Consider the following 25,801-nt stretch of genomic DNA (forward strand, 5'->3'; position numbering starts at 1 on the left):
CATTCAAATCATGTGCAAAGCAGCTCCGAATGTAAAAAAAAATTTAAAAATTTTCGAAGAAAATATATAGTTCAGATTTTTTTGTTGCCGAGTGCAATTTGCCATTTGCAATTACGGATCATTTAAATATAAATAAAAAAAAAAATAGCATAACTGATTTTAAAATTGTGAACAAATTTTGCATCACTAGAATTAAAGCACAAAAAATAATAACTCAAATAACAGGGCCAGAAAATTATAAATCCATAATTGCATTTTGTCAGAAGAATTATTACTCGAATAATAATAGATGAAACGCCTGATATATGTATAGCAAAAAAATTTGCAGTTTCTATTCAAATTTTTGATAAAAAGTGCATTGATAGATTTTTGGATTTGATACCTTTGACCGATAGTACACTGAGGTCATTTTTAATGCCATTATTAAATCTTTGAAAGACCATTCATTACCACTTGAATAAATTATTGGTTTCACTGCCGACAATTGCTCGGTTATGATGGGAGCAAAAAGCGAAGTGCAAGCAAAGCTGAAGCAAGTTGTTCCAAATCTGCATGTTAATGGATGTGTTTTTCACATTTTAAATTTAGCTTCAATGGCCGCTTGTGATGTATTTCCCAACAAAATTTATACATTTTTAAAAGACGTAAACTATCATTTTTGTAACAGCCCCAATTAGGAGGGCAGACTTTCAGAGTTTTCAAGAACAGTTCGGTAAAGAAATGCATGTTATACTAAAGTACGCCCCCACAATGTGGCTTTCTAGACAAGCAGTCATAGATAGAATTCTTGAGCAATGGGATGCCCTCAAGTATTATTTAAATCTTTACGTATTTTAAAATAAAATATTAATCTTATATCTGAAAATTTTCAACGTCCTCTTTATAAAGTATATTTTACATTTTTTCTTATATTTTAAATGAAATAAATAATGTGAATATAGAAATGCAGTCTGAAGATATTCGCATACATTTACTTATTACCAAATTAAAAATTTTATTTAAAAAAATCTTATTTAGACTCCAGTCCTATTTGGATGTTAAATATTGATTGAGACGAAAATCACTTAACCCCAGATGAAGTTTACTGCGGTGATAATGTGGATACTATTCTATCAAGCAACCTTTTCGAAAAAGCCGACGTACACATATTTAAGAGCTGTGCTAAACAATTTTATATACAATTCTGTAGTACTTTATTAAAGAAAGTAAATTTAAATGATAGAACTTTGTTGTGGGCTGCAAAGCTTTCACCAGAAAGTATTTTAAGCGGTGAAACAAATAGTATTGTGCCTTTAGTTATGGACTTGTTTCAGAAATCTGAATTTGATCAAATAGAGAAAATTAATTCTGAATTTAGAGCTTTAGCAGAGAATGAGAGCCTTAAAAAATTCAAGGATTTAAACATATGCAGCTTTTTGGAAGAATTAAGATCAGTTAAAAACTAATGCGCAAATGTTTTCCAATATTTATAGAATAGTTCAAGGCATATTGTCGATTCCACATTCATCCACAAACGTAGAAAGGATATTTTCTATACAAAATTTAATTGAAACTAAGTGTAGAAATAGACTTTAAAACCAAAGACTTGATGAAATCAGCTAACAGTAGTTATCATAATATAGATACGAAAAAAAATCTCTGTTAAAGAACTCAAAGAAGAAGAACTGTTAATGTAGTGATTGAAACATGAGTTATTAGTATAGATGTAGGCGACAATTTGTCAACTCTTATACCTGAATCTAAATCTTTTGTACCTAAACTGTTTTTATGAAATGTTTTTGCATTGAATGCAGCTGCTATTTTTTTAATATTAATCTTATGTTCCTTACTGGTACTCAATAAAGAAATGTTTTATATATGTACATAATTGCACTCTTCAATCGATAAACTTCTTTTATTATTTTTACTAGAAAAATATTTCTTCATAAATCATATTTCCCTGTTATACTACCTTTTATTTGTGTTGGAAAGTTTCCTGACTAAAAACAATTTTTTGTTAAAGAAGCAGAATATAATTGGTTCAAGTGGGTTCAAATTCGAATCCGAAGACTTTTGGTACATTTTTTGATGATTTTGTACATTTTTTTTCCTCGTTTGGTACAAAATAAAAAAATCCATTTATCATCCCTGATGTGGACGTGAGTAGCGTGGACATGGTTGCTTCGAAAGAGGCATACATACATGTGGTTGCACAGGGAGTACCTGCAAAATTCAAAATCGTAGTTTTTGTGTGTGCAATATATGAAAGTAGTAAAGTAATTTACAGACCGGTCATTTTTGTACCCAGCTCATGTTGCAATAAAATCAGACAGGTGAAGTCAACATTACAAAATGAAGTCGCATTTGACAAATACTCGCCCTCATAACTTAAAGTGTTGCTTCTTGATTTTTTCTGCAGCATTGATATTTTTCAGTATCATAAAAAATACAACATTCATGCCATTCTGAAATATGAAAAAAACACACACAGGAAAATAAAACATCCGTTTTGCGTTTCCCTTTTTTGGAGGGTGCTATTCTTTGTTATGAAATAAAGTCCGCTGGCTTTACTTCCTGTTGTTTCCTTCAAACAAATTATTAGATACAACGTTTTCCACTAGGTCGTCAAAATGAGATATTTCGTTAACGAATACTGATAAAATTGGCTAATGAACTAATTCTATAACTTAAGTTACAAATTAAGTACAATTTTTTGGAAAATGGGTGTAGCACCCCCGACATTTGATAACATGTCAAAAATGGCAGAAAGCTCCAAAAAAGCAAAATCGGCAGACGACCAAGCCAACTTTTTCAAACAAATTTGTTCTAAAGGTCAAACCTGAGAACAGAATAATATAATAAACAAGTAAATGTGTCTAAGTTCGGGTGTAACCGAACATTATATACTCAGCGTGAGCTTCAATTGTACATTTCATTTCAGATAAATTACTTTTCTACATGAAAAAAATTTGAAAAAAATTTCTCCCCTTTTCCTCTTACAATAAAACCTGATAAGTGAAATATCACTGATTCAAAACTATTTTTAAAAAACTTATTATCTATTTTACGACCCTTTTAAACTTGTTTTATATCTAAGTTGCCGTGGTATTTAACCGATCCCGTCCATATTTACTAGAAATATTTTCTGCTATAAGGAAAATATGTGTACACAATTTCGTTACGATATTAATTTTTCTTCCAGTTATGGCTCCCGAAACATAGAAAATTGCTTAGTCATAAAAGGGGCGGTGCCACGACCATTTTCTAAAATTTTAAGTTTTTCCTATTTATTGTTGTAAAATCACTTGGGAAATGAAATACCATTGATATAAAGCTCTTTTATTAGTCCACGACCCTCTTAAAAATTTTTTATATAAAAGTGGGCGTTGTCCTTAACCGATTTCGTTAATTTTTCTTCAAAGCATTCCTTATAGTAAAGGTAACCTCTCTGCCGAATTTTGTTACGATAGGTTTAACGATTTTTGATTTATGATTATTAATATTTGTAAAATTGATTTTATCACAAGTGGGCGGTGCCACGCCCATTTAAAAAAAAAATTCCAAATTTTTATCAAGAGTCTCAATATAAGTCCACATGTTAAATTTCAACATTGTATGTGTTTACTAAATTATCAGGTTTTTTGTGTTTTCCAAAATGTTATATATATAAAAGTGGGCGTGGTTATAATCCGATTTCGCTCATTTTCAATACCAATCTAAGCTCGTGTCCCAAATTTAGTGAAGATATCTCAATATTTACTCAAGTTATCGTGTTAACGGACGGACGGACGGACGGAAATGGTTCAATCAAATCGATCTCGATTCCTTTATACCTGTACAACCAACCGTTATCCAATCAAAGCTATTTTACTCTGTATGCAAAGCGCGCTGAGTATAAAAAAACCCACTGTATGGAGGGAAATCTAAAACAACCCACGGAAAAACATTTTCATAAATCAATGTCAATTTTCAGAGGCCTATAACTTGTACCTTGTCAAACTAAAATGGATTGGGCTACAACACTACGTATTCAAAAAAAAAAAAATTCAAAGAAATCCAAATAAAACAAGTAAGGACGGGACTGTCTTCGGCTGTGCCGAATGGGGCTGAACAATAATCTTATCCCGTTTGTAATCTCCAAATAATCGGATGCAGAAGATAAGAAATATATAGTGAACAGATGTACATACCTGAACGATTGACAAGATAAACATTTAAAAAAAAATTGGCAAAAAACCCCCTAAACTGAACGATCGGTTGTATGGGATATATTGTAACGAATTTCCTGCAAATCTTTTTTTGCCCTTCTGCTAAGTTCGAATCACTAAACTGTTGAATAAATAACTCCAATATGTAACAATGCAAAATGGCCTGTATTAAAGTACTTCACAATAACACTCAAACTGTGCAACGAATAGCTTGCTTAATATCCAAACTGATTGATAGCTCAAATGAAACTGAATTTCAAAATAATACTGCTCTTGCTCGCTAGATAGCGTCTTAATCGAAACTGCTTGACAGCTCAAATCAAACTGAATTCCAGCGCCTCTACACTTGTTGCATTTTATACTCTTTGATTTCAACGTTCGCATCTTCTAGGCGCTTCCAGAATCTACTAGTCCATCAGCTCTCAAACTTCTCAGCTGTAACTACAATTGCACAATTTTATAGCTTTTCTCATTGCATACCTTCAGGAGTATCTCAGATATATGCATGTGTTTGTGCATTGACTCTCCGCTGCTCGTATACGTACATGGTACATACATATGTGTAGACTCAATTATTGTTTCGTTTATGTAGATACATAATGATTGAATTATTGATGTGAATTCACGTCACTGCTTAGCATCGGCTTAGAGATAGCAGCACCCCTTAGTTTTGCTAATATTCGTAACAATATATTATATATAGCTCCGATCGAAATGATTTTTACAGGAAATCTATGATATATTAGAATATATATCACCAAGTGTCACGTTTTCATATTGGAAACTAAGGGAGAAATGGCCAAAAATCTTTCTATCTGAACGATCGGTTGTATGGGATATATATTATATATAGCTCCGATCGAAATGGTTTTTTCATGAAATCTTCTATGATATATTGGAATAAATATCACCAAGTTTAACGTTTTTATATTGGAAATTAAGGGAGAAATTGCCAAAGATCTTTCTATCTGAACGATCGGTTGTATGGGATATATACTATATATAGCTCCGATCAAAGTGATTTTTTCAGGATATCTTCTATGATATATTAGAATATATATCACCGAGTTTCACGTTTATACTATCTAAATTGCGGCAGGAATGACCAAAATCGTCTTATCTGAACGATCGGTTGTATGGGAGATATATGTTATAGTGGTCCGATCCTACCGGATCCGAAAAATGTCTAATATAATTCAAAAATACATCCTTTTGCCAAATTTCATTGAGATATCCTAAAATTTGAGGGACTAGTTCAAACAGACAGACGGACGGACAGACGGACATGGCTATATCAGCTCAGTTCGTCGCCCTGATCAATTCGGTATACTTAATGGTGAGTCTATCGTCTATATTTCTCAACGTTACAAACATCGGACCAAAGTTAATATACCATTTCATATTCATGAAAGGTATAAATATTAAAATTTTGAATTTTTCCGAAAACAGTTTTGTGATAACATAGTTTCAGTTCATAAACGCATAGGTTTTTCTCAAAATATTGAAAATAAAAAAAACAATTTAACTGACGAAACTTGAAAATGCCCACAGCTATTCGATGTTGTAAGAACTTCTTTCTACCTTAGTAGTGATATAGTCGAGCAAAGTGTGACATTTTGAAAATGGGTGTGGAAGCGCCTTCGTTTTAATTAATTTTGCTTTAAAACATTTAATGCCATAGATCTTAAAATTTTTATCAAAGCGAAATATGGTAAAAGTATTGCTTTTTTGGGGATAGAGCTGACGGCTGGGTGTTTAGCTATATGCTACGCTAGGGCTGAAGCATCTATTCTTTTCATTTATTATAGAAGCTTTAGACGTTGCTAACAATCTGAAAACTTTTACGACTTTTTAAGAGAAATATTATTTATAGCTATCCGGGTTTATATTGTAGCCACGCTTGTAGCTTTCATTCTGTCTTCAGGCTAAGTGTAAGTAAGCGTGTCACCGCCCACATTTCAGTATACAAAACCTACGGAAACGATAGACCCTTTAAAGAGAATCATAATTCAAAAGGATAAATGTATGCTTTGATCAAAATTTTGTACAGGGTAGGTGCTTGCATTCCATAATGATGGTCCCAACTTCGAGCCCTGAAACGCTTCAGAAATGTTGCAGTAGGCGTCAAATCCTTCGAGTGAAAGGAACACACGAATCATGCGCTTTGATGTATGACTTTCGTTTGATGAAATCTGGGCCCGTAGCGTGTGATACGATTTGTATCGGAATCCATTCTTCACTCAATGCATAAATATGAACTGCCAAACTTACTTACTTAATTGGCGCTTAACCGTTTAAATGGTTATGGCCGTCCAACAAAGCGCCAGTCGCTCCTTCGCTCCGCCAACCGGCGCCAATTGATCACACCAAGGGAGTTTAAATCGTTTTCCACCTCGTCCTTCCAACGGAGTGGGGGCCGCCCTCTACCTCTGCTTCCATAGGCGGGTTCCGATAGAAACACTTTCTTGGCCGGAGCATCATCTTTCATTCGCATAACATGGCCTAGCCAGCGCAGCCGCACGGCAGTAGTGTGGTTGCCAAGGCACGTATGCGCTGACTTTTTGCTCGATGACAGCAGGTACTTCGGTTTGTCCTCATTCACCATCAAACCCATCTTTACCGCTTCTTTTTCCAGTTTGGAGTAAGCACAACTAACAGCGCGGGTGTTTAGGCCGATGATATCAATAGCCGTGTTTTTTTTTACACGTAAACGTCTGTACGCTTAAACTTTTTATGGACTGCTAAGCGTCAAACTTTAAATACACCTCTGAAATTGCTGCGCATAAAATGTGTACTACTAAATTTCAATACGCATTTACTCAGATGAAACTGAAATATGTGTTTATGTTTCACCCTCCACATTAATTCTATGTATTCTATGTGTGTCCACAATTCATCGCAACTGATTCAGCTATATGTTATACCCTATGACCATCAGAGGGTTGTGCCTCCGCTTTTCGGTACACCCTGTGGCTGTAGCTAGTTATTTAACCACTGCCGCTAGATGGGTCTCCTAAGCATTATCTAAGCGAGGATAGGCGTTTTTTTTTTTTCACGCGCAAACGTAAACGTATACGCGTGTATAAAAAAGCACGGCTAATGTCATCAGCATATGCTAGTAATTGCACCATTTTATAGTAGTTTGTTCCAGTGCGGTTAAGTTCTGCAGCTAGTATAATTTTCTCCAGCATCAAGTTAAAGAAATCGCTCGATAGGGGGGCTGCCAAACTATACAAATTATGGGTCCGTATCGTATCGAAATCAAGTTTTCACTCAAACATTAAATCAAAATAGCTCTGAAATCGTGAGTCTGAATAACGAGATATGTGAACTAGTGTCCTCGCGTACTAGTTGGATTTATAATTTATCATAATTTGTTTAAATAGTTAAATAGTGGCAGTTTCATATTTATAAATTAAGTGAAGAATGGATACCGATACGAATCGTAACACACAATACAGGCCCTGACAAATATTTTTTGGAGCTTTATTACGAATTGGTTGGATGAGTTGTCTACCAAATCCGGAAAATTTAAGGATGCAATTTTAATTTCCCCATTCATCATTCTCAGTAGACGCCACCTATATTGGAAACTTTTCCGCTTCCCGGTCAAAGTCAAGTAATGAAAGCTGTATTTTGAAAGTATTGGGTTCAAATCAAGAAATTGAGATGTTAGCCTCTAAAATCATAGATATGGGTTTCGAGATTGGAACCTTCGCAATAAACATATTTTTTTATTTATTGATAGAAAAAAAACTTAAGACATTGGGGAGTTCCATCTTCTTTAGTTATGTGAGTGTTGTACATTTTTTATCACGTTTACATATATGACAGATAGAAAAATTAATATATCGCCTTTATTTTTTTTTTTTTTATACTCAGCGTGTTTTGCACACTGAGTATATTAACTTTGATTGGTTAATGGTTGGTTGTACAGGTATAAAGGAATCGAGATAGATATACAGGCCTGCTCTGAATTCCGACTCGGAATGAAAAGTAAAACGACATTGATTTCGACTCGGTTTCTATTTGGTGTTCTCAATTCCGATTGTAAAAAATCGATTCGAAGTCGATTTCGAATCGTTTTCATTCCGATTCGGTAACCAGTTTAATCAGCTGTTTTTGTTTATGTGTTTTGTTTTAAGTATCACAATTTTATTTTAATTAAAAAATGCCTGCAGATATGGTTTTTGGATGCGCAGACGCAAGAAGACGTGCTATTGTGCGTGCAAATCGTAAAAATGCGCTGGATCGGAATTCAGAACAGGTCGACTTCATTTCGATCAGCATCGATTTGTTTGCCTAATAGATTTCTTGATAGAAGTTTTTAAAGAAAGATTTATTATGCCAATTTAACTCAAATTTAAACAAAAAAATACATACAACTCTTCCAAATAAAATGAAGAATTAAAAAAAAATTATTTGAAAGACAAATATTGCAACATTTGTGCATAATCTGCCAATTAATTTTCATTCCGACTGCTCAGAGGCAATACTTTTCAAACCGATAATTTTTGGTCGGAATCGAAATTGAGAACACCAATCCATTTCGATTCCGAAAAAATTGATCGGAATCGGAATTCAGAACAGGCCTGATAGACTTCCATATATAAAAATCATCAGTATCGAAAAAAAAAAATGTATTGATCCATGTCCGTCCGTCCATCCGTCTGTCCGTTAACACGATAACTTGAGTAAATATTGAGATATCTTCACCAAATTTGGTACACGAGCTTATCTGGACCCAGAATAGATTAGTATTGAAAATTAGTGAAATCGGATGATAACCACGCCCACTTTTTATATATATAACATTTTGGAAAACGCAGAAACCTGATTATTTAGTAAATAATACACTTAGAATGTTGAAATTTGACATGTGGACTGATATTGAGACTATTGATAAAAATTTGAAAAAAATTTAAAATGGGCGTGGCACCGCCCACTTGTGATAAAATCTATTTTACAAATATTAATCATAAATCAAAAATCGTTAAACCTATCGTAACAAAATTCGGCAGAGAGGTTACCTTTACTATAAGGAATGCTTTGAAGAAAAATTTACGAAATCGGTTAAGGATCACGCCCACTTTTATATAAAAGATTTTTAAAAAGGTGGTGGAGGAATAAAATAAGCTATATCTTTGCAAAAAATTGCTTTATATCAGGGGTATTTCATTTCCCAAGTGGATTAATGACAATAAATAGGAAAAACTTCAAATTTTAAAAAATGGGCGTGGCACCGCCCCTTTTATGACTAAGCAATTTTCTATGTTTCGGGAGCCATAACTCGAAGAAAAATTAACGGATCATAATAAAATTGGATACACATATTTTCCTTATAGCAGAAAATATTTCTAGTAAAAATGGACGGGATCGGTTAAAGACCACGGCAACTTAGATATAAAACGAGTTTAAAAGGGTCGTAGACCAGAATAAGTTCTTTATACTCAGTTGAGCAGAGCTCACAGAGTATATTAATTTTGATTGGATAACGGTTGGTTGTACAGGTATAAAGGAATCGAGATAGATATAGACTTCCATATATCAAAATCATCAGTATCGAAAAAAAATTCGATTGAGCCATGTCCGTCCGTCCGTCCGTTAACACGATAACTTGAGTAAATTTTGAGGTATCTTGATGAAATTTGGTATGTAGGTTCCTGGGCACTCATCTCAGATCGCTATTTAAAATGAACGATATCGGACTATAACCACGCCCACTTTTTCGATATCGAAAATTTCGAAAAATCGAAAAAGTGCGATAATTCTTTACCAAATATGGATTAAGCGATGAAACTTGGTAGGTGAGTTGAACTTATGACGCAGAATAGAAAACTAGTAAAATTTTGGACAAAGGGCGTGGCACCGCCCACTTTTAAAAGAAGGTAATTTAGTAGTTTTGAAAGCTGTAATTTGGCAGTCGTTGAAGATATCATGATGAAATTTGGCAGGAACGTTACTCGTATTACTATATGTCTGCTTAATAAAAATTTGTAAAATCGGAAAACGACCACGCCCACTTTTTAAAAAAATTTTTTTTTAATTCAAATTTTAAAAGAAAAGTTAATATCTTTACAGTATATAAGTAAATTATGTCAAAATTCAACTCCAGTAATGATATGGTGCAACAAAATACAAAACTAAAAGAAAATTTCAAAATGGGCGTGGCTCCGCCCCTTTTCATTTAATTTGTCTAGGATACTTTTAATGCCATAATTCGAACAAAAATTTACCAATCCTTGTGAAATTTGGTAGAGGCTTAGATTCTAGGACTATAACTGTTTTCTGTGAAAAAGGGCGAAATCGGTTGAAGCCACGCCCAGTTTTTATACACAGTCGACCGTCTGTCCTTCCGCTCGGCCGTTAGCACGATAACTTGAGCAAAAATGGATATATCTTTACTAAACTCAGTTAACGTACTTATCTGAACTCACTTTGTATTGGCGTAAACAATGGCCGAAATCCGCCTATGAACACGCCCACTTTTTCGATATCGAAAATTACGAAAAATGAAAAAAATGCCATAATTATATACCAAATGCGAAAAAGGGATGAAACATGGTAATTGTATTGGTCTATTGACGCAAAATATAACTTTAGAAAAAACTTGGTAAAATGGGTGTGACACCTACCAATTAAGTAGAAGAAAATGAAAAAGTTTTGCAGGGCGAAATCAAAATCCCTTGGAATCTTGGAAGGAATATTGTTCGTGGTATTACATATATAACTAAATTAGCGGTACCCGACAGATGATGTTCTGGATCACCCTGATCCACATTTTGGTCGATATCTCGAAAACGCCTTCACATATACAACTACCACCACTCCCTTTTAAAACCCTCATTAATACCTTTAATTTGATACCCATATCGTACAAACACATTCTAGAGTCACCCCTGGTCCACGTTTATGGCGATATCTCGAAAACGTGTCCACATATAGAACTAAGGCCCACTCCTTTTTAAAATACTCATTAACACCTTTCATTTGATACCCATATCGTACAAAAAAATTCTAGAGTCACCCCTGGCCCACCTTTATGGCGATATTTCGAAAAGGCGTCCACCTATAGAACTAAGGCCCACGCCCTTTTAAAATACTCATTAACACCTTTCATTTGATACCCATATAGTACAAAGAAATTCTATAGTCACCCCTAGTCCACGTTTATGGCGATATCTCGAAAAGGCGTCCACATATAGAACTAAGGCCCACTCCTTTTTAAAATACTCATTAACACCTTTCATTTGATACCCATATCGTGCAAACAAATTCCCTTTCAAAATACTCATTAACACCTTTCATTTGATACCCATATAGTACTAACAAATTCCCCCTGGTCCACCTTTATGGCGATGTCTCGAAAAGGCGTCCACACATAGAACTAAGGCCCACTCCTTTTTAAAATACTCAATAACACCTTTCATTTGATACCCATATCGTACAAACAAATTCTAGAGTCGCCCCTGGTCCACCTTTATGGCGATATTTCGAAAAGGTGTCCACCTGTAGAACTAAGGCCCACGCCCTCTTAAAATACTCATTAACACCTTTAATTTGATACCCATATCGTACAAACAAATTCTAGAGTCACCCCTGGTCCACGTTTATGGCGATATCTCGAAAAGGCGTCCACCTATAGAACTAAGGCCCACGCCCTCTTAAAATACTCATTAACACTTTCATTTGATACCCATATCGTACAAACAAATTCTAGAGTCACGCCGGTCCACCTTTATGGCGATATCTCGAAAAGGCGTCCACCTATAGAACTAAGGCCCACGCCCTTTTAAAATACTCATTAACACCTTTCATTTGATACCCATATCGTACAAACAAATTCTAGAGTCACGCCTGGTCCACCTTTATGGCGATATCTCGAAAAGGCGTCCACCTATAGAACTGAGGCCCGCGCCCTTTTAAAATACTCATTAACACCTTTCATTTGATACCCATATTGTACAAACGCATTCTAGAGTCACCCCTGGTCCACTTTTATAACGATATTCCGAAAAGGCGTCCACCTATAGAACTAAGGCCCACGCCCTCTTAAAAGACTCATTAATAATACCTTTCATTTGATACCCATATTGTACAAACGCATTCTAGAGTCAACCCTGGTCCACTTTTATAACGATATTCCGAAAAGGCGTCCACCTATAGAACTTAGGCCCACGCCCTTTTAAAATACTCATTAATACCTTTCATTTGATACCCATATCGTACAAACAAATTCTAGAGTCAGGCCTGGTCCACCTTTATGGCGATATCCCTAAATGGCGTCCATCTATAGAACTATGGCCCACTTCCTCTTAAAATACTTTTTAATACCTTCCATTTGATACACATGTCATACAAACACATTCCAGGGTTACCCTAGGTTCCTTTTACAACATGGTGATTTTCCCTTACTTTGTCTCCACAGCTCTCAACTGAGTATGTAATGTTCGGTTACACCCGAACTTAGCCTTCCTTACTTGTTAAAAATAGTTTTGAATCAATGGTATTTCACTTATCAAGTTTTATTGTAAGAGGAAAAGGGGAGACATTTTTTTTAAACGGGCGGTACCACGTGTTATGTAGAAAAGTAATTTATCTGAAATGAAATGTACAATTGAAGCTCACGCTGAGTATATAATGTTCGGTTACACCCGAACTTAGACACCTTTACTTGTTTTTCTCTTTTATTAATTACAAAAACAATTCTGTCATTTACTTACTTGGGGTGGGGAGGGAGGGGATGGCCTGAAGGTTTAATGTGGCCACATAAATTGTTCCCGAGATGGTCGGGCTAGCACCTTAATGGTGTTGTGGTACCGGATCTGTATCCGGCAAAGGACCATTACATCGATAACACTCCCCAAAGCCTTCGGGGAGCAACCTTATCGCTACAACAACAACAACAAGCAAGTCTCTCTAATTAAATACAGATGTAAAAAAAATTGTTTTCACTCAGAATACTTCACTTGTTCTTCTGAAACAAAGTGAACAAGTTTTTTACGGAAATATCAACTTATCCTAACAGTAAGGTCGTAACTTAAAAGTTTTGTTAAGAAGGACATTCTGTTAATAAGGCCGTATATGAGATCGGTTAAAAAGGTTGTAACTCAAAAATTAATTTTTTTGTCAAAAAAGCTTCGAATTTAACTAAATTTATTTCTCATTCACAATTCGCAAAAGAGATAAATTAGTAAACCAGAATAAGGATTCATGTGTCTTCTATAGTATAATTTAGAATTTTAACTTGTTAACTAATTGTGAAAAGAAATTAAACTAAATTTCGTCTTCTGTCAAAAAAATTTTATTTCTATTACCACCTTTTTAACTGGCCTCTTGAGATATGATTGTATTAACGACTTCTTTGAGATACGGCCTTATTAACAAAACTTAATTTACGAACTTTATATTAGGATAGGTCCATATTTCCGTAAAAAACTTTTTCACTTTGTTTTTTTTTTTTTTTTTCAGAAGAACAAGTGAAGTATTTCGAGTGAAAACAAATTTTTTACGGAAATAGAAAGAGAATAGTTCGATATACATACATATGTATGTTTATGAAATTGTTCTAGGTGGCAATTGAAAATGTCTTGTTATTTCAATTGCATAAGAGGTTACTAATTTTTTATTCTTAAACCGATGTAAAAAAGATTTTTGTATAAAATAAGCAATTTCAAATTTATGGGAAAGGTTGAGAGGTCAAGAATATATTTTCGCACGTTTCCAGAAAAAACTGCTAAATACTGGAAATAGGAACTCAAACAAAATTTAAAAGCTTGTGCTTAAAATATATAGTTGTAGGATTTATTTAGAAAAAATGGTTAAAATATATTTTCCCTTTCAGAAGTTATGAACAATACAAGAAAAGAGAATTCCACTTCAAACACGCAATTTTTGCACAATATGTAATTTTTTGAAAAACAAATAATGGGAAAATCCAAATATTTGACGTTCTAGCAAACAAGGTAACTTTGTAAGTTATCCAAGGAAAAGTTGTTTTAGGTCGCCGCTTTAAAAACTGTATGCCTATAACAAAAGTTATGTAAATAACTTTCGAAAAAAAATCGAGTTTTTTTTTAATCTATATGAAAATTTCGAGGTTACTACCTGCAATTTCAGAAGCTTTTTATGTTTCTTTTTTTGTAGTACAGTTATTTTAAAAATCGTACATGTACAAGTTTGAAATCTATAAAATTCATTCATAGAAATGAGTTTTGAGCATGTTTGTTCGAAAGGTGTTTTAGAATTTCTTCCATATCATCAAAAACGTATTTGTTCACACTTTATATGCAGTAAAATATAAAATATTCTTTTTGTCCAAAATGCGCTAGAGTTTTGATGGACTACACATTTGTTCTTTGTTTTTCAAAAACTATGTAAAAATTTGAAATTTTTCTGAAGATGTTCAAAAACTGCGACTTTTCGAAATTGGTTTACATAATTATCGGTGTAAAATTCATTACGTTCTTTTTTAATAAAGGAAAATTCTGATAAAATTTGCAAATAATTTTGCTCAACTTCATACGCAAAAGAAACTGGGCAATTCAAAAGTCTACATGCTTATAAATACGGCGTTACCTTTTGAAGAAAAAACAATATTTGAGGGCTACTGAAACTGAAGTAAAAACCCATTTGTTCATATATCAACTAAACACCGACCGTTCTTCTAGATTTCTTGGCAATAGTCTACTTAGCTGGCACCTCAATTATCTCTTGTCTATTATAATCAATTCTCACCTCTACAACAAATTTGTTTATCATTTTAGCGTCACAAATCGATGCAACCGGATTCAGAATGCAATAAACGTATTCGTTTGAAACAGGGTACAACAGCAACAAAAGACTCGACACCTAAGACTGTAGCAGAAACGCTTACAAAAACAACAACGGCTGTTAATGATAATACACCGAAATCCAGCAGAAAGCAGGTACGTTAATTAAGTTATTATACCTTTCATGAACATGAAATGGTATATTAACTTTGGTCCGATGTTTGTAACGTTGAGAAATATAGAAGATAGACTCACCATTAAGTATACCGAATTGATCAGGACGACGAACTGAGTTGATATAGCCATGTCCGTCTGTCCGTCCGTCTGTCTAGGCCCTCAAATTTTGAGATATCTCAATGAAATTTGGCACAAGGATGTATTTTTGTATTATATTAGACATTTGTCGGATCCGGTAGGATCGGACCACTATGACATATATCTCCCATACAACCGATCGTTCAGATAAGACGATTTAAGTCATTCCTGCCGCAATTTAGAAAGTATAAACGTGAAACTCGGTGATATATATTCTAATATATCGTAGAAGATATCCTGAAAAAATCGCTTTGATCGGAGCTATATATAGTTATATCCCATACAACCGATCGTTTAGATAGAAAGATTTTTGGCCATTTCTCCCTTAATTTAGAAAGTATAAACGTGAAACTCGGTGATATATAATTTAATATATCATAGAAGATTTTCTGAAAAAATCACTTTGATCGGAGCTAAATATGGTATATATCCCATCCAACCGATCGTTCAGATAGAAAGATTTTTGGCTATTTCTCCCTTAGTTTCCAATATAAAAACGTGAAACTTGGCCATATATATTCTAATATATCATAGAAGATTTCATGAAATAATCATTTCGATCGGAGCTATATATAATATATATCCCATACAACCAATCGTTCAGATAGAAAGATTTTTGGCTATTTCTCCCTTAGTTTCCAATATAAAAACGTGAAACTTGGCCATATATATTCTAATATGTCATAGAAGATTTCCTGTAAAAATCATTTCGATCGGAGCTATATATAGTATATATGCCATACAACCGATCGTTCAGATAAGGGGGTTTTTTGCCATTTTTTTATATTTATCTTAAAATCGTTTAGGTATGTACATCTGTTCACTATATATTTCTTATCTTATACAACGCATTATTTGGAGATTACAAATGGGATAAGATTATTGTTCAGCCCCATTCATGAAAGGAATAAAGTCTTCGGCACAGCCGAAGATAGTCCCGTCCTTACTTGTTTTTAGTTCACATTGTACCCATATCTTATCAAAAAGCTTTTGTCATTAACTTTGGTTAAATTTGATTGCTTTCCAACATTTAATTTTTGTTTTCTAATTTTCAGACTGATATAAGCCAATTCTTTAGCAAATTAGCTAATGTCAACAGTACACCTGGGTCCGCAACATCGATAGCACAATCTAGAGATATACCTGAATCACCAGCCACGCAATTATTAAATCGGTAAGTTATAAATGGGTTTGATTTATAATTTAAGTCTCCTAGTACTCACAGTTAATGCGGCTATTTAGATATGTATTGTTTGGCTCAACTGCTGAACAGCTGAGCAGAGCTCACAGATATATTAACTTTGTTCGCATAACGGTATCCCGTAACGGCATCGAGATAGGTATAGACTTCTATATATCAAAATGATCTGGGCGAAAAAAGAAATTCATTTAGCCATGTCCGTCCGTCTGTCCGTGAACACGATAATTTGAGTAAATTTTGAGGTACTTAATGAAATTTGGTATGAAAGTTCCTGGGCACTAATCTCGATCGGATCGCTATTTAAAATGAACGAAATTGGACTATAACCACGCCGACTTTTTCGATATCGAAAATTTGGAAAAACGAAAAAGTACGATAATTCATTACCAAAGACGGATAAGGCGATGAAACTTGGTAGGTGGGTTGACTTTATGACGCAAAATAGAAAATTAGTAAAATTTTGGACAATGGGCATGGCACCGCCCACTTTTAAAAGAAGGTAATCTAAAAGTTTTGCACGCTGTAATTTGACAGTCGTTGAAGATATCATGAAATTTGGCAGGAACGTTACTCCTATTACTATATGTGTTCTAAATAAAAATTAGCAAAATCGGATGACTTTAAAAAAAATATTTAAAAGTCAAATTTAAAAAAAAACATGAACATCTTCACAGTATATAAGTAAATTATGTCAACTTCAACTCCAATAATGATATGTTGCAACAAAATACAAAAATAAAAGAAAATTTCAAAATGCGTGTGGCTCCGCTCTTTTTCATTTAATTTGTCTAGAATACTTTTAATGCCATAAGTCAAACAAAAATTTAGCAATCCTTGTGAAATTTGGTAAGGGAATAGCTTCTATGAAGATAACTGTTTTCCGTGGGCGAAATGGGCGAAATCGGTTGAAGCCACCCCCATTTTTTATACACAGTCGACCATCTGTGCTTCCGCTCGGCCTTTAACATGATAACTTGAGCAAAAATCGATATATCTTTACTAAACTTAGTTCATGTACTTATCTGAACTCACTTTATCTTGGTATTTAAAATGGGGGAAATCCGACTCTGACCACGCCCACTTTTTCGATATCGAATATTTCGAAAAATGAAAGAATGTCCCTTGGATTGGTTTCTTGACGCAAAATATAACTTTAGAAAAAAAAACTTTGTAAAATGGGTGTGTCACCTACCATATTAAGTAGAAGAAAATGAAAAAGTTCTGCAGGGCGAAATCAAAAACCCTTGGAATCATGGCAGGAATACTGTTCGTGGTATTACATATATAAATAAATTAGCGGTACCCGACAGATGATGTTCTGGGTCACCCTGGTCCCCATTTTGGTCGTTATCTCGAAAACGCCTTCACATATACAACTAAGGGCCACTCGAAAAAGCGTCCACCTATGGAACTAAGGTCCACTCCCTTTTAAAATACTCATTAACACCTTTCATTTGATACCCATATCGTACAAACAAATTCTATAGTCACCCCTGGTCCACCTGTATGGCGATATCTCGAAAAGGCGTCCACCTATAGAACTAAGGCCCACTCCCTTTTAAAATACTCATTAACACTTTTCATTTGATACCCATATCGTACAAACACATTATAGAGTCAACCCTGGTCCACCGTTATGGCGATATCTCGAAAAGGCGTCCACCTATAGAACTAAGGCCCAGTCCCTTTTAAAATACTCATTAACACCTTTCATTTGATACCCATGTCATACAAACATATTACAGGGTTACCCTAGGTTCATTTTCCTACATAGTGATTTTCCCTTATTTGACAAAGGATGAAGGAAAATCGTTCCAAAAACGTCACCCTTGGTCTACAATTTGGTCGATATTTCCCAAACGTACGTGATATGGAATTAAAAACCACTTATAAACCATCTACAAAACCCTACGAAACCAACGCAGCTAAGCTCTCATCTGAGTATGCAATGTTCGGTTACACCCGAACTTAGCCTTCCTTACTTGTTTTTAATAAAAACTATTCCACTACGAAATCCCAAAGTTACTTTTCATGCCCCACACTGCCAAATTACTTACAATACATGATGAAATCAATTTTTTCCTAGGTGTTAGGCCAAACCAATTTATTAATTTTTCTTTTTTTTTTGTGTAGAGGCTAATCCTTATGCAAAATAGAAATTTGTTCGTTTTTAGAAGCTAGCCTCCAAAACTTAGACGATGACTTTCGAAGTTCGAAATTATACGCATCCTAAACTTTTTTTAAGTTATTGTGTTTAAAATAGTGAAAATGTAACGTTATCTGCCTTTTCTTCATATTTGATTTGTATAACAGGAATGTAAGGGCTCAAAAAGCACAGAAAAAGTTGGCGGGTGTGATAATGCGACGCACATATATTTTTTAGTATATTGATGTGCTGAATCTGAATGTGCTTTCAGAACTTGCATAGCTTCTCTCAGTTCAGCCCATACTTCAAAAAACGCTCAAACGTCAGTGATTTGTTGCTGTTTTTGATGGGCGAGGCACTATCCATTTGGCCGTTTTGTCTCGCATTATCAAATCCGCCCACTTTTTTTGTGTAGCTCTGAAATTAATCGCTTTTAATTTTTTCGAATATACATATCTGCCCTTTTATACAAACTTTAAATAAAAACAAGTAAGGAAGGCTAAGTTCGGGTGTAACCGAACATTACATACTCAGTTGAGAGCTATGGAGACAAAATAAGGAAAATCACCATGTAGGAAAATGAACCTAGGGTAACCCTGGAATGTGGTTGTATGACATGTGTATCAAATGGAAGGTATTAAAGAGTATTTTAAGAGAGAGTAGGCCATAGTTTTATGGATGGACGCCATTTAGGGATATCGCCATAAAGGTGGACCAGGGCTGACTCTAGAATTTGTTTGTACGATATGGGTATCAAATGAAAGGTGTTACTGAGCATTTTAAGAGGGAGTGGGCCTTAGGTCTATCGGTGGACGCCTTTTCGAGATATCGCCATTGAGGTGGACCAGGGGTGACTCTAGAATGTGTTTGTACGATATGGGTATCAAATGAAAGGTGGTAATGAGTATTTTAAAAGGGAGTGGGCCTTAGTTCTATAGGTGGACGCCTTTTCGAGATATCGCCATAAAGGTGGACCAGGGGTGACTCTAGAATGTGTTTGTACGATATGGGTATCAAATGAAAGGTGGTAATGAGTATTTTAAAAGGGAGTGGGCCTTAGTTCTATAGGTGGACGCTTTTTCGAGATATCGCCATAAAGGTGGACCAGGGGTGTCTCTAGAATGTGTTTGTATGATATGGGAATCAAATAAAAGGTGTTACTGAGCATTTTAAGAGGGAGTGGGCATTAGGTCTATAGGTGGACGCCTTTTCGAGATATCGCCATTAGGGTGGGCCAGGGTGACTCTAGAATGTTTGTACGATATGGGTATCAAACGAAAATTGTTACTGAGCATTTTAAGAGGGAGTGGGCATTAGGTCTATAGGTGGACGCCTTTTCGAAATGTCGCCATTAGGGTGGGCCATGGGTGTCTCTAGAATGTGTTTGTATGATATGGGAATCAAATAAAAGGTGTTACTGAGCATTTTAAGAGGGAGTGGGCATTAGGTCTATAGGTGGACGCCTTTTCGAGATATCGCCATTAGGGTGGGCCAGGGTGACTCTAGAATGTTTGTACGATATGGGTATCAAACGAAAAGTGTTACTGATCATTTTAAGAGGGAGTGGACATTAGGTCTATAGGTGGACGCCTTTTCGAGATATCGCCATTAGGGTGGGCCAGGGGTGACTCTAGAATGTTTGTACGATATGGGTATCAAACGAAAGGTGTTACTGAGCATTTTAAGAGGGAGTGGGCATTAGGTCTATAGGTGGACGCCTTTTCGAGATATCGCCATTAGGGTGGAGCAGGGGTGACTCTAGAATGTGTTTGTACGATATGGATATCAAATTAAAGGTATTAATGAGGGTTTTAAAAGCGAGTGGCCCTTAGATGTATATGTGAGGGCGTTCTCGCGATATCGACCAAAATGTGGACCAGGTGATCCAGAAAATCATCTGTCGGGTACTGCTAATTTATTTATATATGCAATACCACTAACAGTATTCCTGCCAAGATTCCAAGGGCTGTTGATTTCGCCTTGTAGAACTTTTTCATTTTCTTCTACTTAATATGGTAGGTGTCACACCCATTTTACAAAGTTATCCAATCAAAGTTAATATACTCTATGAGCTCTGCTCAACTGAGTATAACAAGTAAGGGCGAGACTGTGACCGATCTTGTCTATTTCTTATACAAAGTATGCCTTATATGTAAGCATCCTGTGAAATTTCAAGCTTCTAGCTCCTAAAATAGGGAAGCAATGACGAAAACCCTCTTATCCGAAAAATCGGTTGTACGGCAGATATATGTATGCTATAGTGGTCCGATCCGGTCAGTTCCGCCAAATGATTAATCCGGCACCCAAATATATCGGCTCGCCCAATTTGCTCAAGATAGGAAATTTAGGGACTAGTTTGCGTTGAAACAAACAGATGGACAGACAGACAGGCGGACATGTCTTAATCAACTTAGATCAGCATCCTGATCATTTCAGTATACTTATTGGTGGGTCTATCTTAATTTCTTTAAGGACTTACAATTTTCAAGAATTCGACCAAAGTTAATATACCATTTCGTTTTCATGAAATTTATAAAAATGTGTACAAGGGTCTTGTCGTTATCACTCTATTCGAAAAAGATTTCTTTCGGATTTGGAAAAAATATATATGTAATTTGACGTTTAGAATCGCATTGCCTTTCGAATGGAGTTACAGAATAAGGCCCCAGTTCAAATAAGAACAAGTAAGGTAGGCTAATTTCGGGTGTAACCGAACATTACATACTCAGTTGAGAGCTTTGGAGACAAAATAAGGGAAAATCACCATGTAGGAAAATGTACCTAGCGTAACCATGGAATGTGTTTGTATGACATGGGTATCAAATGGAAGGTATTAAAGAGTATTTTAAAAGGGAGTTGGCCATAGTTCTATAGGTAGACGCCATTTCGGGATATCGCCATAGAGCTGGACCAGGGGTGACTCTAGAATGTGTTTGTACGATATGGGTATCAAATGAAAGGTGGTAATGAGTATTTTAAAATGGAGTGATCCTTAGTTCTATAGGTGGACGCCTTTTCGAGATATCGCCATAAAGGTGGACCAGGGGTGACTCTAGAATGTGTTTGTACGATATGGGTATCAAATGAAAGGTGGTAATGAGTATTTTAAAAGGGAGTGGGCCTTAGTTCTATAGGTGGACGCTTTTTCGAGATATCGCCATGAAGGTGTACCAGGGGTGACTCTAGAATGCGTTTGTACGATATGGGTATCAAATTAAAGGTATTAATGAAGGTTTTAAAAAGGAGTGGCCCTTAGTTGTATATGTGAAGGCGTTTTCTAGATATCGACCAATGTGGACCAGGGTGACCCAGAACATCATATGTCGGGTACCGCTAATTTAGTTATATATGTAATACCACGAACAGTATTCCTGCCAACATTCCAAGGCCTTTTGATTTCGCCCTGCAGAATTTTTTCATTTTCTTCTACTTAATATGGTAGGTGTCACACCCATTTTACAAAGTTTTTTCTAAAGTTATATTTTGCGTCAATAAACCAATCCAATTACCATGTTTCATACCTTTTTACCTATTTGGTAAAGAATTATTGCATTTTTTTCATTTTTCGTAATTTTCGATGTCGAAAAAGTGGGCGTGGTCATAGTCGGATTTCGGCCATTTTTTATACCAAGATAAAGTGAGTTCAGATAAGTACGTGAACTAAGTTTAGTAAAGATATATCACTTTTGGCTCAAGTTATCGTGTTAACGGCCAAGCGGAAGGACAGACGGTCGACTGTTTATAAAAACTGGGCGTGGCTTGCACCGATTTCGCCCATTTTCACAGGAAACAGTTATAGTCATAGAATCTATTCCCCTATCAAATTTCACAAGGATTGGTAAATTTTTGTTCGACTTATGGCATTAAAAGTATTCTAGACAAATTAAATGAAAAAGGGCGGAGGCACACCCATTTTGAAATTTTCTTTTATTTTTGTATTTTGTTGCACCATATCATTACAGGTGTTGAATGTTTACATAATTTACTTATATACGGTAAAGATATTCAAGTTTTTGTTAAAATTTTACTTTTAAAATTTTTTTTTTTTAAAGTGGACGTGTTCTTTATCCGATTTTGCTAGCTTTTATTTAGCACACATATAGTAATAGGTGTAACGTTCCTACCAAATTTCATCATGATATCTCGAACGACTGCCAAATTACAGCTTGCAAAACTTTTATATTACCTTCTTTTAAAAGTGGTCGGTGCCACGACCATTGTCGAAAATTTTACTAATTTCTATTCTGCGTCATAAGGTCAACCCACCCACGAAGTTTCATTGCTTTATCCGTCTTTTGTAATGAATTATCGCACTTTTTCGGTTTTTTCGAAATTTTCGATATCGAAAAAGTGGGCGTGTATATTGTCTTAATTATGTAGACACAATAAATAAAAAATATATATAAAAAATACTTTGAACTTCAAAAGCCAACACCTACATATGGGCTAACTTCGAAAAATATAGTAATTTTTTTTTTGTACCTTCAGCCTTCTCTTTGAAAAATTGGTTTGGTCCAACACTCAGCCGATTGATGTTCATTGCAGTTTTTCTTATCCAAAGAAAATTTAAGAAATTAAATATTCCTCTGTTTTTAGAATTGAAAACAACACCTTCACACCGCTCCAACTAAGACGAACTGTGAGCGAAACAAATTCAACCGCACGTTCAATTATGCCTTCAATAAAATCATCAAATAGTAGCAATGCTTCACAGCAAACAGTCATATCAGTTGCATCAAAAAAGTCACTACAATTCTCCACACCAACAAAACGAATGTCACCTAGAAAAAAGAATATACCATTGACCACACCAAAGAAATATATTTTACAACGACACACAAGTGCTCAAATGTCTATAGCGCCTTATAAAAGTGCACAATCTTTGCAAACAATTGAAACTATTGTGCCTGGTCCAATGACACGTAGACGCAGTTCAATACATAGTACAATCAATATGAGCCTTAGTACATTTGTACCGAATACTCCCGATTTATTAGGGACGCCACAAACAAAACAAATACAATTTGGTGCAATAGCTGAAGAAAATGATGATAAACAAGCCGTTGTTGCAATAACAAAAGAAAATGAAAATAAAACGAGCAGTCCTAAAAATTCACGTAGTCCGAAGAGTGCAAGAGGTGGTGCTGTAACTAAGCGGCGCATTATCAGACGACGTACGACATATACGAATCAAACACCTGACATGTCGCCAGTAAAGTCACCGGAAAAACCGAAGGCTAAGCCAATGAATAAACGGCGCACTTTATATACACCTAATTTAGTTGAGGAAAATGTAACATCTGAATTATTATTAACGAATATGAATGAACATACAAAAGTACTTGATGAAAATCTCTTACAATTTGCGCTTACACCCACCACCACATTGATTGGTAGTAGCCAAGTGAGTAAAACAAAGGAGCCAATTATTGGCTGTAGAAAGGATAATATTGCAACTGGTGCACTTATAGATGAACATTCCTCAACAATGGTATTCAGTTCAACACGTTTACCGAGTGCTAATCGAAGACGTACTCTATTTGATGTTTCAATGGATATTATACAACAACGTTTACATAATATAAATAATTCCGCCAGACGTTCGGTAGCTAAAGAATTCACAGCAAATAATGAAATCGAAAGTCCTAGCATATTACCACCAACAACAACACAAACCATACTTTCTGCAGCGAAACGTATAAACGAAATAATAAACATTGATGCAACGCCAACTCCGACAACACCTGCTACAATAACAGCAACAGCAAATGTTAATACTACACCGCCTAAAACAATCAAAAAACGTAAGTTATTTGTACCAAATGATACTTCACTCATTTTAACTGCCACACCACCAATGACATCGTCAGCAAAAAAGACAAGCGCAGCTGATGCAACAAGCGCTAAGCGCAGGCGCACCATAACACCGCAAGTTTTAACAAAATCACGCAAAAGTACAGTAATAGCAAATACAAAGTCAGAAGTTATGATTAATCAAACACAAAAAACAACTTTAAATGGAAATCTAATAAATGGTGCAGTGCAATCGGTGCCAATGCTAGCAAATAATAATATAATAAGTATGGGAGCTCCACGAGAAGAAGGTGGTGGGGCGTGTACAGTGTCCAAACTAAGCAGTGAAATCGAGTTGTCTGGGCCAGTATTAAGCGCAAAGTGCATTTCCACCGCTGTTATAGAAAAGGGACCTACTCTTGGCGATGGTGGTGGTGGCGGTGGCCTAACAGTAAATGAGGTGAATAAAGTTGTAACCACAACAACAGCAATATTACCAAACGTTAAAGGTTCATTCGTTAGCATAATATCAAGTAAAGCTGCTGATGCCACAATAAAGCAACAGTTAATACAACAACAACAGGATGTAATGGAAGTTGACGAAAATGTGGCAGTAAATACACCACAAACCGAATTAGCGCTAAATTTAAACGCACAAACTTCAAAAAATATGGAAGCAACAGCAGCTTCACATACGGTATCAACAGCAGCAACTTTGCTTACAAAAAGCGCTGCAACAACAGCAACAGCCGTCGGCGCAGCAATATCGAATCAATTAATTACCTCCACACAACCTAAAGTAGTGAAAAAGCAACAAATGAGTGCAATACCCGTTACAATGAAAGATGCTGTTGTTGTTGGTGCGACAGGATCGTGCACTCAAATGCAACGTAATGAAGCGGCTGGTGGTAAAAAGTGGCCATATATTGTTTGTACCAATATGCATCGTGAACAAATCAAAGTGATGCGTGAGGTGCGTAAACAGCGTTAAGATATTTTTAGGTGTTTAATAAACTGTTGTAGTGTAAAAAAATATATATATTTGAAAGAAGGTAACAAAGACTGACGGGTAGTATTCAAAAAAAAAAATATTTGAAAGAAGGTATCAAAGCCTGAGGGGTAGTATTCAAAGAGCAGCTTAGATGCGGTCGAAAATTTTTAAAACTAATGGTAGTTTTTATCAACAGTGTTCTGGAATCCCATTGACGTCATAAGCGGAGTTGAAACCAGTAACTATGTTTTCTAGTGATTCTCAAATTCTTGACTCGACGCTCGAACTACATTTCTGTAACTGAATTCAAAAGTTAAAGTTAATATAGACAGAAATGAAATGGAAAATATAATTTCAAATGCGAGAATTAAGTTATAGAATAATAAAAACAACTTT

At 35.3% G+C, this 25,801-nt stretch overlaps 1 protein-coding gene and 1 long non-coding RNA gene across 2 annotated transcripts in view; one reads left to right on the top strand and one right to left on the bottom strand.

The window, feature by feature from the left end:
• The window catches only part of MCPH1 (Microcephalin), a 64,289-nt gene that overhangs the window by 23,339 nt on the left and 15,149 nt on the right, over positions 1-25,801 (top strand). Inside the window, exons 5-7 of the mRNA XM_067775147.1 lie at positions 14,954-15,115; positions 16,330-16,448; positions 23,218-25,387. Of these exons, the coding sequence (XP_067631248.1) occupies positions 14,954-15,115; positions 16,330-16,448; positions 23,218-25,387 (2,451 nt within the window). The remainder of the gene's footprint in view (positions 1-14,953; positions 15,116-16,329; positions 16,449-23,217; positions 25,388-25,801) is intronic.
• On the bottom strand, positions 1,965-23,369 carry LOC137245072 (uncharacterized). The gene is made up of 3 exons (XR_010951248.1): positions 23,104-23,369; positions 2,269-2,444; positions 1,965-2,202 (listed from the first exon to the last, which is right to left on the bottom strand). It is a non-coding gene; the product is annotated as an uncharacterized lncRNA (long non-coding RNA).

This window comes from Eurosta solidaginis, chromosome 3 (genome assembly GCF_040869045.1).
Source record: "Eurosta solidaginis isolate ZX-2024a chromosome 3, ASM4086904v1, whole genome shotgun sequence".
Taxonomy (NCBI): domain Eukaryota; kingdom Metazoa; phylum Arthropoda; class Insecta; order Diptera; family Tephritidae; genus Eurosta; species Eurosta solidaginis.